Genomic DNA, 12,628 nt, shown 5'->3' with positions numbered 1-12,628 from the left:
GAGGCTGTGTTGGATTGCCTTGGTGTGTTTGTAACACAACTATTGCTGCCCTGTCATTAAGTGAAATGCCTTTTGAAAACTCTGACTTGAATTTGCTTGGCTGTGGAAAGCTGATTGTAGATTGTCGTAGTGAATTCCGGGGTTGTTTATTATTTTCATGCAAATCTGTGTAGAATAAGTACGCTTCTCTCTGTAAAGTGCCAGTGCATACATAACAACAGAACGATTGTCAAGTCAGGATCTTTGCACACTTTGTCACTCGACACTCCTGCCCTGTGGTGACATCAGGTGATCCCTCGAGGCACCTGAAGAAAGATCTTCGTGTGCTGTTTGACAGTTTCGTTTCTGAAGAAACATTTTCTCTACTACACATATGAGCAGCTCTACTGCTTCTGGGTGTGTTACTGTCGGCATGAAATGAAACGAAAAAAACTTGGGCTTACATTATTTGATATGTCCTAGACCAGGGGTTCCCAAAGTGTGGGTCGGGACCCCCTGGGGGGTCGCGAGACACAAACGGGGGGTCGTGAGATGTCTTCCAGAATATATATATTTTTAAGTTATCTAAAGATAGTACATTTTACACATTATAGTAAATAATACTGACAAAAATAGTTGCTAAACGTGAAATAAAACCTTGTAAATAGAAAATGTAATGAGTTTTCTGCCTTTCTTTTTGCCTGATGACTCCTAAGTTTAAGGTTAGTGGACAGTTAATTATCAAAAGCATCAGTAGCTGTCGGTTAATTCATAACAGCACAGGAAACACAGACACATGCTCATATAGGTAGGCTAATTTTCTGCAGACCAGCCAAATGAAGCCACATTAAATTACTTTGAGGGACAGTGGGGGTTGCAAGTCTTTGGCACCTATATTTAGGGGCTTGCGGTCTGAAAAGTTTGGGAACCCCTGATCTAGAGCAGGGTGCCACATACAGCCCAAGTTGATCTGAAGTGGACCGGACTAGTAAAATCATAACATAATAACCTATGAATTACAAAAACTCTACATTTTTTCCTTTGTTTTACATTCTGAAAATGTTCACATTTAATGAACTATCTTTCTACAAAAATGGCTGTTGTATTTTTTGCCATGATGAGTCTCATAGTGGGGCTAAATATTTTACTCTTTAAGCCCTGAAACCTGCTGCGAACACACAGGTTACCTATTCACCTGACACACAGTATAATGTTTACAGCAAAAGAACAGATAGATTATAATAATGATGAAGGTAAAGTTGACTATCTTGGACCCCTCAGCTCCAGCATGAACAGTTTGCTTGCTCGACGGTGTTGTATGCAGGGGTCCAAAAAGTCACAAATTTCCACCAGATTATGCAAACTGAAAATATTCCTTTTCCTCACTTTGAGAAAAAAAGTCCACAAGCGCCGTTCAGGTGCGATCTGTCAGCAGGTTTGTTTGATTGTAGTACAAATTTGAAACAGCAGTTACGTTTATTAAAAAATCGCAGTTAATGTCTTCTCTGTAATTTTTTCACTTTGCAAAGCTGGCCGGCTGGTTTTGGCCCGCGGGTCGCATGTTTGACACCCCTGTCCTAGACTGTTCTGCACCCAAAAGCTGTTGTGTCAAATGTAGAGTAATTTTACATCTATACAGTATTTTATGGACATAGAACAGTTGTAAACATCCTGATTATCAGTCTGCGATTACAGTCAGGTTTCCCCCAAAACTTTGGATGTCAACAAGAAGAGTTTGGTTGTCAACATCAGGGGTATATTCCAGTGATTTACAATCAGCTGAACTGTAGACACTGCTGGATAAAATAATCCAAAACGTAGAGCTTTCTGTTATGCCATTTCTCCAATTCCTGCTAACAATAATGGCTGTTAATAACAAAAAGAAGGAGGCATCATGTCGTAGTTCATTTCTTAGATGGATTTTAGAGATTGTTTAATTCACCTGAGTTATGATCAGCATCTTAGTCTTCAAAAACATTCAAGTGACCCATTCAGTGGTGCTTTGGAGCTTGTTTAAGGAGAAGAAGAGATACGTCATGTGTTTTGTATGGTTTAAAAGCTGGGATGTTTATATTAAGTTGTAGTGCTGATTGATCATCCTTGTATCTGTGTATTCTATCGTTGCAGCACGTTGAAGCACTTGTGTGTTGTGTCAAATAAGTAGATTGACATATATAATGCTGCAGAAAAAATGTCAGTATTTTAGGTATGAAGTAAGGGGACAAAAACACAGGGTTCATGTCCAAGCTCATCGAACAGTGAGTCTCCCTCACATGCTACTTTCCCTCTGTCTGGAAGCACGGTGTCAGACTAAGAGGTGTCATTTGGCTTGGGTAGTTGTTCCAGTGCTGGGATGATGATGATGATGGAGTGCTGAGGTCTATCAGTAGAAACATGACATCAGAGGCTAAGGTCAACTGCATACTTAACAAGTAATTGCATTTAGCCAAAGGGAAGAACAATTAGACGTTCCTGAAAAGACTATGAACAGTGTGATTAAAGGTGTGGATTTTTCCCCTAGGGTAATGCAATGCAATGCAATGATGTGATGTGAATACACTGACAGAATTAACCAAAAGGCAGGCACAGAAATATAAATTGCCACTGATGGCTGTTAGTTATGTTGTATGGAGTTAATTTGCCCTCATCTGTCTTAAATGTTTTTCTAAGTGTCTCCTCCAGAAGGAGTGTTATGAATGTGTTCTTTGTATAGTAAGATTTAATGTTACTCATTTTGATTCTCCAATTGTCTTTTTGCAGTGAATCTGACATCCTTCACCATGACAAACAGTATGAGCCTTTCTACTCATCCTTCGTGGCACTCTCTGCACACTACATCACCACCGTATGTGGACAAAGTACGTATCCTTATTTTCCTAACTGTGATCAGATAAACATTTTAATATTCTTATGGTATACATTGTGTTTATTCCTGCCACTAAGTTGTTTGTGCTTTGTATCTACAGTACCGAGAAATCAGCTGCTGTCGGTCGCAGCAGCATGCAAGGTATTGATTGAATTCTCCTTACTGCGCTTGGAGAACCCGGATGAGGCATGTGCAGTGTCACAGGTAAGGAAAAAAAAAATGCATGAGCGACTTGCAAGTCCTGAGCCTGCATTCAGCTTTTCGTTGTTTTTTTCAGTTTCAAATAGAAGGATGTTTATATGCCACAAACAACATGTCGCAATGTTTTCCCTGTCAGCCATATGGTCTCAATTCTATTGTATTGTATTGCATGATGTGTCAGATTCCAGTTTAAATGGCATTGTTTACAGCACTAAGCAAACAAGCTAAATTAGGACTCTGTTTTGTTTTGTCAGAAACACCTGATTCTTCTGATAAAAGGACTTTGCACTGGCTGCAGCAGACTAGATCGCACAGAGATCATTACTTTTACAGCTATGATGAAATCTGCCAAGTTGCCTCAAACCGTGAAGACCCTTTCAGATGGTGAGTGTCCTTTCAAGTACAAGCCAAAGTAAATAAAAATACCCAGCTGATGATGGCACAACCTGTCTACTACATATTTATATCTGAAAACATAAAAAACAGTTATCAGTTATTCCACTGAGGCCACAGAAATAACCTCATTGACTATAGTGCTTACGCATTAGCATGTATTTGATCATTTTACTAGTTTAATGTATGTATTTAATGCATTAATGTTGTTGTACCCTATTATAGTGGAAGATCAGAAGGATTTGCCCAGTGCTGTGAACCCAGAGCTTCGACAAAAAGAAGTACAAATGAACTTCTTTAATCAACTGACTTCAGTTTTCAACCCCGACCTTACCACCATCTTGGCCTCCCCATCAGCAGCACACATGCAGGCAAGTCCCACAAACTAACAGCTCTTCAATCGCCTCATCCATGGTTGACAGCTTACGTTAACTGCTACAGTTATCGTAGTACCTCCTTGTTGTTTTCCATACAATAATTTTAACCTGTGATTTAATTTACCAGATACTACCTCGCTGATCATTCATTGCACTGTTATTTGAATGTTTTTGTCTCTCCCTCTTTGTAGGCTGAAAGTGATTGCGATGACCAAACCACAGATCAAGCCATTCAGGCCAAAATGAAAAATGCCTTTGTCTCTCAGAATGTGTCAAGCTTACAGGAACTTGGTAAGTAGTTGTTTCTTTGTTGTGGTGACATTGTTGGTTTGTTCACAAAAAGCTTACCAACATATATAGCTTATGTGTTTTGGTCAAGCGGCAACCTCCAGTCTGAAAATATGCGTTCAATGCGGAAGTGCAAAAAAACTGCAGTTCATCAAGGATCCGCTTGAGGCTGGCTCCGGAAGTACCAGAAACCACATACACACCAATTCAAAAAAGCTGATCTTTACAGCAGAAATAAACATGTTTACAGTCTGGTACAAAAGACGAGTGTAGTCCGGATAGCTCATTTCTCGATCGGCTCACACTGTACGGGGGGATTTCTAACGCAGCAAAGATATTGAGATTACAAGAGAGGCACAGCTGACTTGATTGACAGGTGGGAACACTGAAGCTGTTGGCTAGGAGGTTCAAAGCCCGCCTCTTTATCTCACACACGCTTGACAGCAGCAATATGGCTGCCGAAGCAATTGGCCACAAAACAGCGCTTCAGAAACAGATTGGTGACGTCACGGATATGACGTCCATATTTTATACAGTCTATGGTTTTGGTACAAAAGATGTTTAATCCCAGCTGTTGCAGCTCACGACAGAATTTTTTTAATTGAACATGCATACAATTGCAGAAGCTTTGGCGGTTAAAGAGAAAACAGATTGTCATAAACAGTTAGTTTCCCATTCATTTTTACTCCTTTTGACAAGTATCTTCCAAACTCCCTTAAGTCAAAATTTGATGTCAGTATTGAATTTTCCAAGCCTCCTATTTCAATATCTTGAATTCTTTCTAAATGTTTAAGTTTTTTCCACAACTCATGTCTCTACTTCTATTTCTAGGTGGGTCTGAGAAATTGCTACGAGTGTGCCTCAACCTGCCCTACTTTCTACGCTACATCAACCGTTTCCAGGATGCTGTGTCAGCCAACTCTTTCTTTATCATGCCTGCCACAGTGGCTGATGCCACTGCTGTTCGCAATGGGTACAATTTAATTTTGCTTTATGTATTAGTTAAGATGTTAAATCGTTTTTAGAAGTCAATTTAGGTTTCAAAATGCAATGGAAGTATTTCCCCTAAACATGCACAACTCCATCTTTAAAACCCATAGATTCCATTCACTGGTGATAGATGTGACCATGGCTTTGGACACACTTTCCCTCCCAGTGCTGGAACCGTTGACACCGGGGAGGTTACTGGACATGACTGTGCTGGCTTTGAGTTGTCTTTATGCTGGTAGGTAACAACACTGTGGGTAAAATGAATGTCCCCTGATATAAACAGCCCCTAAAGGCTTTAGTAATTCTTTGCATGCTGTTTCTTTCTAAATGGAAAATTTAAATAAACAACACTTACTATTTTGACCTCTTTAGGTGTAAGCGTTGCCACTTGCATGGCCATTCTGCAGGTAGGTAGTGGCTTGCAACTTCGCTCTGCCTCCACTGGGACTAAAGAGGAAGACTATGAAAATGATGCAGCCACGATTGTTCAGAAATGTGTGAGTAGACCTCAAATGATACAAGAGTTGTTGATAAATAAACATGTATTTATTGTGACGGGATGTTTATTGTGATTTAGAGGTCTTCTCAGAATTTAACATGACATCATATGTGCCCAAATGTGTTTTATAATACTTAACGCGTACCTTGTCTTTCTGTTTACTTTAACAAGATATTGTTTATTTAAAAAGGTAACATGCAGTATTGTTTTTGACAACAGTTGGAGATCTATGAAATGATTGGCCAAGCCATCAGCAACTCTCGCAGAGCTGGAGGAGAGGTGAGGACCATGTTTCAGTGCCTCCTAATATACTCTTGTGCTTACTTAGACTGCATCGTCTGTGTTGTTACTATTTTTTGTGTGTCCTTTAAAACAGCGCTGTAATCATTTCTTTTGTCTGACCTGTGTTGTACAGCATTATCAGAACTTCCAGCTGCTTGGAGCCTGGTGTCTTTTGAACAGTCTGTACCTGATTCTGAACCTGAGCCCGACTGCCCTGGCAGATAAAGGGAAAGAGAAAGATCCTTTGGCGGCACTGCGTGTCCGGGATATTGCTGCTCGCACCAAGGATGGCGCAGGATCGCCTAAACTTGGTCCTGGCAAAGGGTATTTTCCAATAAACATGAAATAAGTTAAAACATTTTAGTGAAGTGCAGCTTTTCATTTTTTTTGTCTCTTTACCTTGATCTTCAAAAACAATCTTGACATCTTGTCTTACATTTGATCTAAGGCCTTACTGGGTTGCTAGAAAAGCTTACAGAGATATATTGAGATTATTTCTGAGATATATTTGAGATTATTTCTGGTAAACAGTGAGTTTTATTCAGTTTATCTAAATAATACACTGCATATATTTGTTATTGTTTATTTTATTATTAACATGTCTTGAAAAAAAAGTGATACTAGGTTATTTTTGTTGGTTAATTACTTTTGTCCTTCTGTTATTTTTCCTTTAAGACACCAAGGCTTTGGAATTTTGTCCGTCATCCTGGCCAACCATGCCATCAAACTATTGACTTCACTTTTCCAGGATCTGCAAGTTGAGGCTCTCCATCGGGTATTTGAGGCAACAAACACTTACTCTCTGTGACTTTTTAAAAAATGTCCATTATTTTGCAACTGATGCCTGGTGCTTTGGCCACACTGCCTACCTGAGAAGCACATGTGTGTCACAGCACCACATACCTCTTATCTACAGTTGTGCTCATAAGTTTACATACCCTGGCAGAATTTGTGATTTTTTTTGGCCATTTTTCAGAGAATTTGAAAGATAAGAGAAAAACATTTTTTTCATTCATGGTTAGTGGTTGGGTGAAGCAAATTATTATCAGACAACTGTGTTTACTCTTTTTATATCATAATGACAACAGAAATTACTCAAGAAATCATACATTTTGACAGGGTGTGTATACTTATGAGCACAACTGTATGTGCCCATGGTAACTACTAAATCAGACACACAGCCGACCAAAGCAGAGCTGCAAGGGCTTTATGCAGCAGAGCACCATCTGGTGATTTGGGGTCTTGCCTGTTTCCTCTTTTTTGTTTGCTATTTAAAAAAAAAAAGACAGCTCAAATGAGCTGATTATGGACACATGACATCATGCCAGGAATACACACCTTGTAACAAAGTTTGGGAGTCTATATCCCCAGAATTTGGCCCAGACACAGAAATAAACATAAATGGATTTAATAACGAAAATAAATGAGACATTCCAACACTGATGGAGAAACTCACTTAAGATGAACAAGCAGCTCCGCAGCAGCAACATGGACACTGGGTTCTAGTGGTCTGGTTTGGTGTGTAGACATCACAGGCAAATGAGCCACATCAACTAGGCAACCAACACTGACAGATTGAAGTGGGCTGTGTAGCCTAGCTGCCAACATTTTATGCTATTTGACTTGCTATCAAATCAAACATTTTTTAGAGTATTTCCAGTCTAGATTTATTCCCTTTTAAGGCTATACACAGATCAGCTCTGCTTTAAATGTCTTTGAATGGCATGGTTGCACCACACACAAAAGGATCCCTCTATTTCCTGAAAACCAGGCTTCCTGATTCCATTTTCTCCCATCTTTACCTGCAGGGTTGGGCAAGTGATGGGCCTCCAGCAGAGCTCAACATCATGGCACAGAGCACTTCCATCCAAAGAGTGCAAAGACTCATTGACTCTGTGCCCCTGACAAATCTACTCTTCACCCTTCTCTCCACAGCTTACAAAAAGGTGCAGTGATTTTACACATATAAACTATAATCTGCATTATAATCTTATGTTTCACCACTTCCAAACAATTAGTAGGGTTTTTTAAGGTATGAATGTTTTATTAGTTTTGGACTGACACAACAGAGATGCTAACATCAATTACAAAGACATGCAACACAATATACAGAAAAGACTGTTCAAAATGTGGCAAGACAAAACGTTTTTGCTACTGTTTTTTGTCCTCTGCTGTCATTTATAAAGTTGATGTCTTTTCTGAGTGAAAACAATTGAAATCCTAATACTGAAATGTGTGACCATCATTAAGGTAGTTCCTGTTCTTGCTTCCATCAGGCTTGCGTTCTCCAACGCCAGAGGAAGGGCTCAGTCAGCAGTGATGCCAGTGCCTCTACGGATTCAAACACCTATTATGAGGACGATTTCAGCAGTACAGAGGAAGACAGCAGTCAAGGTACTTTATCGCTCAGCATTTGAGCAATTACATAATTTCAGAAAGCCTTCTTTAAATGATAAGTTCATGCTATAGGATGCCCTCACATAGCAGCTTAAGGTTTGTAAACTGGCACATATAATACTTCAATGCAAATGAATGAACGTATAGAAATACAGACAGATATTGGAGTGTTAGGTGAATTACAAACCTGAAACCCATATATACTATTTGATGTAGGTGTCTTTGATAATGCAGGGACATGATAGAATTCAAAGATGTCTTGTTATCACATTTATAAACTTTAAGGGAAGCCTGATATATCAGTGGCCAGTATGTGATAATTCATACATAATTATTAATAATTAAGACATTAAAGTTATTGTAATGAGTCCAATGATGGCCATGACTCTTGTACTGTTGTCGCCTGGCCTTTCTATATTCACAACAATGAAATAAGGAGGCAAAAACTTCTATAATTATGCCGGCAGTAGAGGTCGTAACACAGCCAAGTGTAAATCTTTTTAAATAGGGGAACAATGGGACCGAGCTGTCTTTGTGGCACTGGCAAGATTGGCCTCTTTTGATCTCATAACTTTGCAACTTTATTTAGAGAGGACAGGACAGTAGACAGAGCAGCAAGCTGGGAGAGAGAGCGAGGGAATGATAAGCGATATCACTAAACCACTAGGCTAAACCAGTACCAAAAATCTCAGTAGTTTATCACGATTAATTGCATTTCTAGTGTAAAATAGTTGCTTTCAGTGTCTTGATTTGGGAATCAAATGAATGAAATGTACTTTATGATCTTGATCTTTAGATTTATCGTTCAAATACATACTGCACTGCCACATCAGTGTGGTCTAAAACCATAACCTAGAGGTAGGAGGTGACTTCAAAGTGCTTTTTCTGTGACAGCATTTGCACTTTTTAGGAGTTCCAGTTTGGCTGCTTTCCCTGTTTCTTCAATTTAGTTTCATCCACATTTCTGTGGCGACTCCCAAATTACCAAATTGTTCTCTGCCAGCTTTTGTGACACAGTTTCCCCGCTGACATCAGTCTGAGTATCTGCATCTGTATGCCTTGCTCGCAGGGGGTTGTCCAAACTCGAAGCTTAAACTCAAACTCAACAATATATTCATTTCTGTTAGGCGCATATTACTTTAAATCGTCTGGAAGTTCTTTTTCAAATAATGTGCCATTCAAAAGCCGAGCAGTCTTATTTTCCCTCACAGCACTAGCAGGAAGGTGTTCCACAGACAACGCTCCTTTTAGAATAAAGTAGGTCTTCACATTTTTACATTTTTAGATCATCACTGTTTATAGTATAAACCACATAAAGTGATGTTAAGTAATTATCACATACAGCCCTGAAATTCTGTATCAGAGCATCCCTAAAGTTAGATCCAGCAAGACCAGTTCAGAAGTATATGATGGTTATTTACTAAACAAATCAACTTATGGTACATATTTGTACTCATCACTTAATGTGTATACTGATGAGTAAATATCCCAAAAGTATTGTATAATTCTAAGGAACGCCTCAGATTTCTCTTTAGGTGGCAAGTGCTGAAAGCAGAGTCATGTTTGTGTTTGATCTCTGAGCTAGTGTCAGTGCTGAGCTGTATCAGTGAGGCAATGGAACAGGTGTGCTGTCAGTGGATCAGTCAGTCAGGTTTTGCCCGCAGGGAGAATGGTAAACACAAACACACTCACACAGTAATGTTGAAGTTGAATTTCTGTCCCTTCATCACACAATGACAGTGTAGTTGACAGTGTCTACTATTTCAGCAGAGAGAAGACAGGAGAAGACAAGTGCAGCTTGTGTCTCAGGTCAGCGGTTTTCTGTCCTCAGGTCAAAGAATTGGTGTCCACTTCACTGTCCTAGATTCATTTTGTTATTGTATGTCTCACAATGTAGGCTCTGAGCTGTGGCCCTAATAGCCTAGAATACGGCAGAGCCACAGATGGAGATGCTTTGGCAAACAGCCTCAAAGTGAAATTGGCTAAAAGCTAAAAGTTAATGTTTTGTCAAAGAGGCTCATCTGTGGCTTCATGTGTTTCAAAGGATAATACCAATGGTGTTGACATGTTGGTTCTCATTGCTTATTTAAAAAGCAAATCTTTGCTAATAGCTGGGTGATGGATGGAGAGGTATGTAACTCCAGCATTCATAGAAAGATGATTGACTAAACTCTGGGGATGTTGAGCAAAGTTTTTCATGGTGCTTTCGACATTATGTATTTGTCCTCTAGTCTGTGCCTCTGTCCTGTCGTGCCTTGTACAGCCAATGAAAAGTTAACCTTTAAACTGTTTTATGTCACCAATGCATAGGGAAATAATAATCATTTGATTTGGATCATTATATTCTTCCTGTTATTGCAATACTTATTACATGTGTCTAAAAACATATTAGGACCCATGTCAAATCAACGGTATTATTCTTGATGATAATTTCAAGTTTGCCTGTAAATTATGGACTCCAACACACTTTGCTCTCACTCATGCTGTCACCTGAAAGAGAATTATTTTTGTACGCTGCATGAAAATGTGAATATCAACTTAAAGTTGTATTTTTAAATACAGCACTTCACAGATTTGTAGTCTAATTTACTGATAAATAATAAGAGTGAAGTGACTAAGTTGACACGCTTTTTATATTAATCACAATACTGCAGAAGTAAATTAGATTCTTCATAGCTGCTGAAATAGGTAGCTTTGTGAAGCCACCACAAAGTGTGAGAGTTCAGTGTGTTGCTGGTGTAGCAAGCGGAGGTCGAGTGATTAACTAGATGTAGCTTAGCTTCTCCTGTACACACAATAGGTGCTGGAACCAATCCCAGGATAGGGGCCTTACTAGTTGTTTTCCTTTCCTTCCTTCGTACTGGGTTTAAAGTGACAAGTGGACACAAGAAAACTCACAAGTAACCACTCACAATTAGGGTTGCAAAGGGATGGAACATTTCCGGTAAATTTCCATGGGAAGTTAAGCTGGGAAATTTTGGAAATATTCCAAATTGGAAACTTTCCATGGGAATTTATTGGAATTTATGGGACTTTATGGGAATTAACTTGGAATTTAATGGAAAGGTATCATATCCAAGAATAAATATTTGTTTTGTTATAAGCAGACATCCATCCAAAATAATACAATTATTATTGATTTGTAAGTAGAACTTTATCAAGTGTTAAATATTTTATTGAACAATCAATTTTTTCATTGAAGAACAAAATATGAATGTTGAGTTAAACGTTATTCATCCTACCGACCCAACCCATTCAAAAATTAACAAAAATGCAATCCCAACTAAGTCCCATTCAAAATGTTAAATAAAAAGAGCATGTAAGGGGCGTGGTCTCAATAGCCCTGCAGTAAGCTGTGTACTACGTGCATGTGATTGAGGAATAGCATAGATATTCAACTGTACTTGCATTAAATCTAGTTGTTTTAGTTAGGATTATGCTAAAATATATTTTCCCCAACTATATTTAAGTTCCCTATTAAGAGCCAACCTTTAATTTATTAAATTCCGGGTTTATTCCCGTTAATTCCCATGGAAAGTTTGCAACGTTGAAAATTCCCGGAATTTTGCAACCCTACTCACAGTACAGCACCACACAAAATCTGAGTGATGCTGTATTGCTAACTACCTTGTGGAATGAATGCTCTCTCCTCTATACCTGTGCAACTAAAACATCGTAGTATATATGGCCATCTTGGGTTTTCTGAACAAGGTCCTTGAAGACATTATCTGATAAAACAATGGTCTCAAGGACTCTGATCTGAGCCTGAGTTGTGCCTTTAAATTATTTCACTTATGGTTTTGCACAACTATAACCAACCCACTTAGGGCCATGTTTACATTGTTTTTGCATCAGCATTGCAGTATGCCCATATTTAACTGTGACATTGTGGGATGTAAAGTTGTGGAATGTCAAGTAGAGCTGATTAGCTCAAATGTGTTTTTTAACTTTGTTTGTATTGCTTTAAGACAAAAGACCAACTTGTAAGGTCACCACTCATTATCTACAAAAAAACAAGTCTTATAATTGCATAGCAAGTCTCCCCTTTCACCATAATACAAAGTCAAATGATTGCTGTGAAAGTAGAGTCTGCGTATCAGAGTAGCCTTATGAAAACACAGGAGGAGAAGTTGAAGCTGATTTCTTAAAGGGCGGCAGAACCAATTGTAGAAATGACAGCACAACATCAGTGTGGAAGAAAAAAAAAAATTCAAATCCAACTCTTTTTTTTTGTAAACAGTTAAGAACTTCTGTTCATAACTTATCTGATTACCCCCTCCAATCACTGATTTTTTTGGATTCGGATCAAGTTACAGCTCAGAGCAAATTAAGGGATTTGCTTAAGATGATTTTTAA

The 12,628-nt window shown here is 38.7% G+C and overlaps 1 protein-coding gene across 20 annotated transcripts in view; it reads left to right on the top strand.

Moving 5' to 3' along the window:
* ubr4 (ubiquitin protein ligase E3 component n-recognin 4) overlaps positions 1-12,628 on the top strand; it is a 58,725-nt gene that overhangs the window by 822 nt on the left and 45,275 nt on the right. For 8 of the 20 annotated variants that reach the window (XM_034695337.1, XM_034695341.1, XM_034695335.1 and 5 more), the window contains exons 2-16: positions 2,740-2,837; positions 2,946-3,049; positions 3,301-3,430; positions 3,665-3,810; positions 4,008-4,107; positions 4,936-5,077; positions 5,205-5,329; positions 5,467-5,591; positions 5,813-5,872; positions 6,009-6,199; positions 6,551-6,659; positions 7,684-7,821; positions 8,152-8,269; positions 9,858-9,944; positions 10,025-10,081. In XM_034695337.1, the coding sequence (XP_034551228.1) occupies positions 2,740-2,837; positions 2,946-3,049; positions 3,301-3,430; positions 3,665-3,810; positions 4,008-4,107; positions 4,936-5,077; positions 5,205-5,329; positions 5,467-5,591; positions 5,813-5,872; positions 6,009-6,199; positions 6,551-6,659; positions 7,684-7,821; positions 8,152-8,269; positions 9,858-9,944; positions 10,025-10,081 (1,730 nt within the window). The remainder of the gene's footprint in view (positions 1-2,739; positions 2,838-2,945; positions 3,050-3,300; positions 3,431-3,664; positions 3,811-4,007; positions 4,108-4,935; positions 5,078-5,204; positions 5,330-5,466; positions 5,592-5,812; positions 5,873-6,008; positions 6,200-6,550; positions 6,660-7,683; positions 7,822-8,151; positions 8,270-9,857; positions 9,945-10,024; positions 10,082-12,628) is intronic. The other 12 variants (XM_034695350.1, XM_034695347.1, XM_034695346.1 and 9 more) reach the window with 6 other exon arrangements.

The sequence above is a fragment of the Notolabrus celidotus genome, chromosome 11 (assembly GCF_009762535.1).
Source record: "Notolabrus celidotus isolate fNotCel1 chromosome 11, fNotCel1.pri, whole genome shotgun sequence".
Taxonomy (NCBI): Eukaryota; Metazoa; Chordata; class Actinopteri; order Labriformes; family Labridae; genus Notolabrus; species Notolabrus celidotus.
This window is presented reverse-complemented; position numbering and strand designations above follow the sequence as displayed.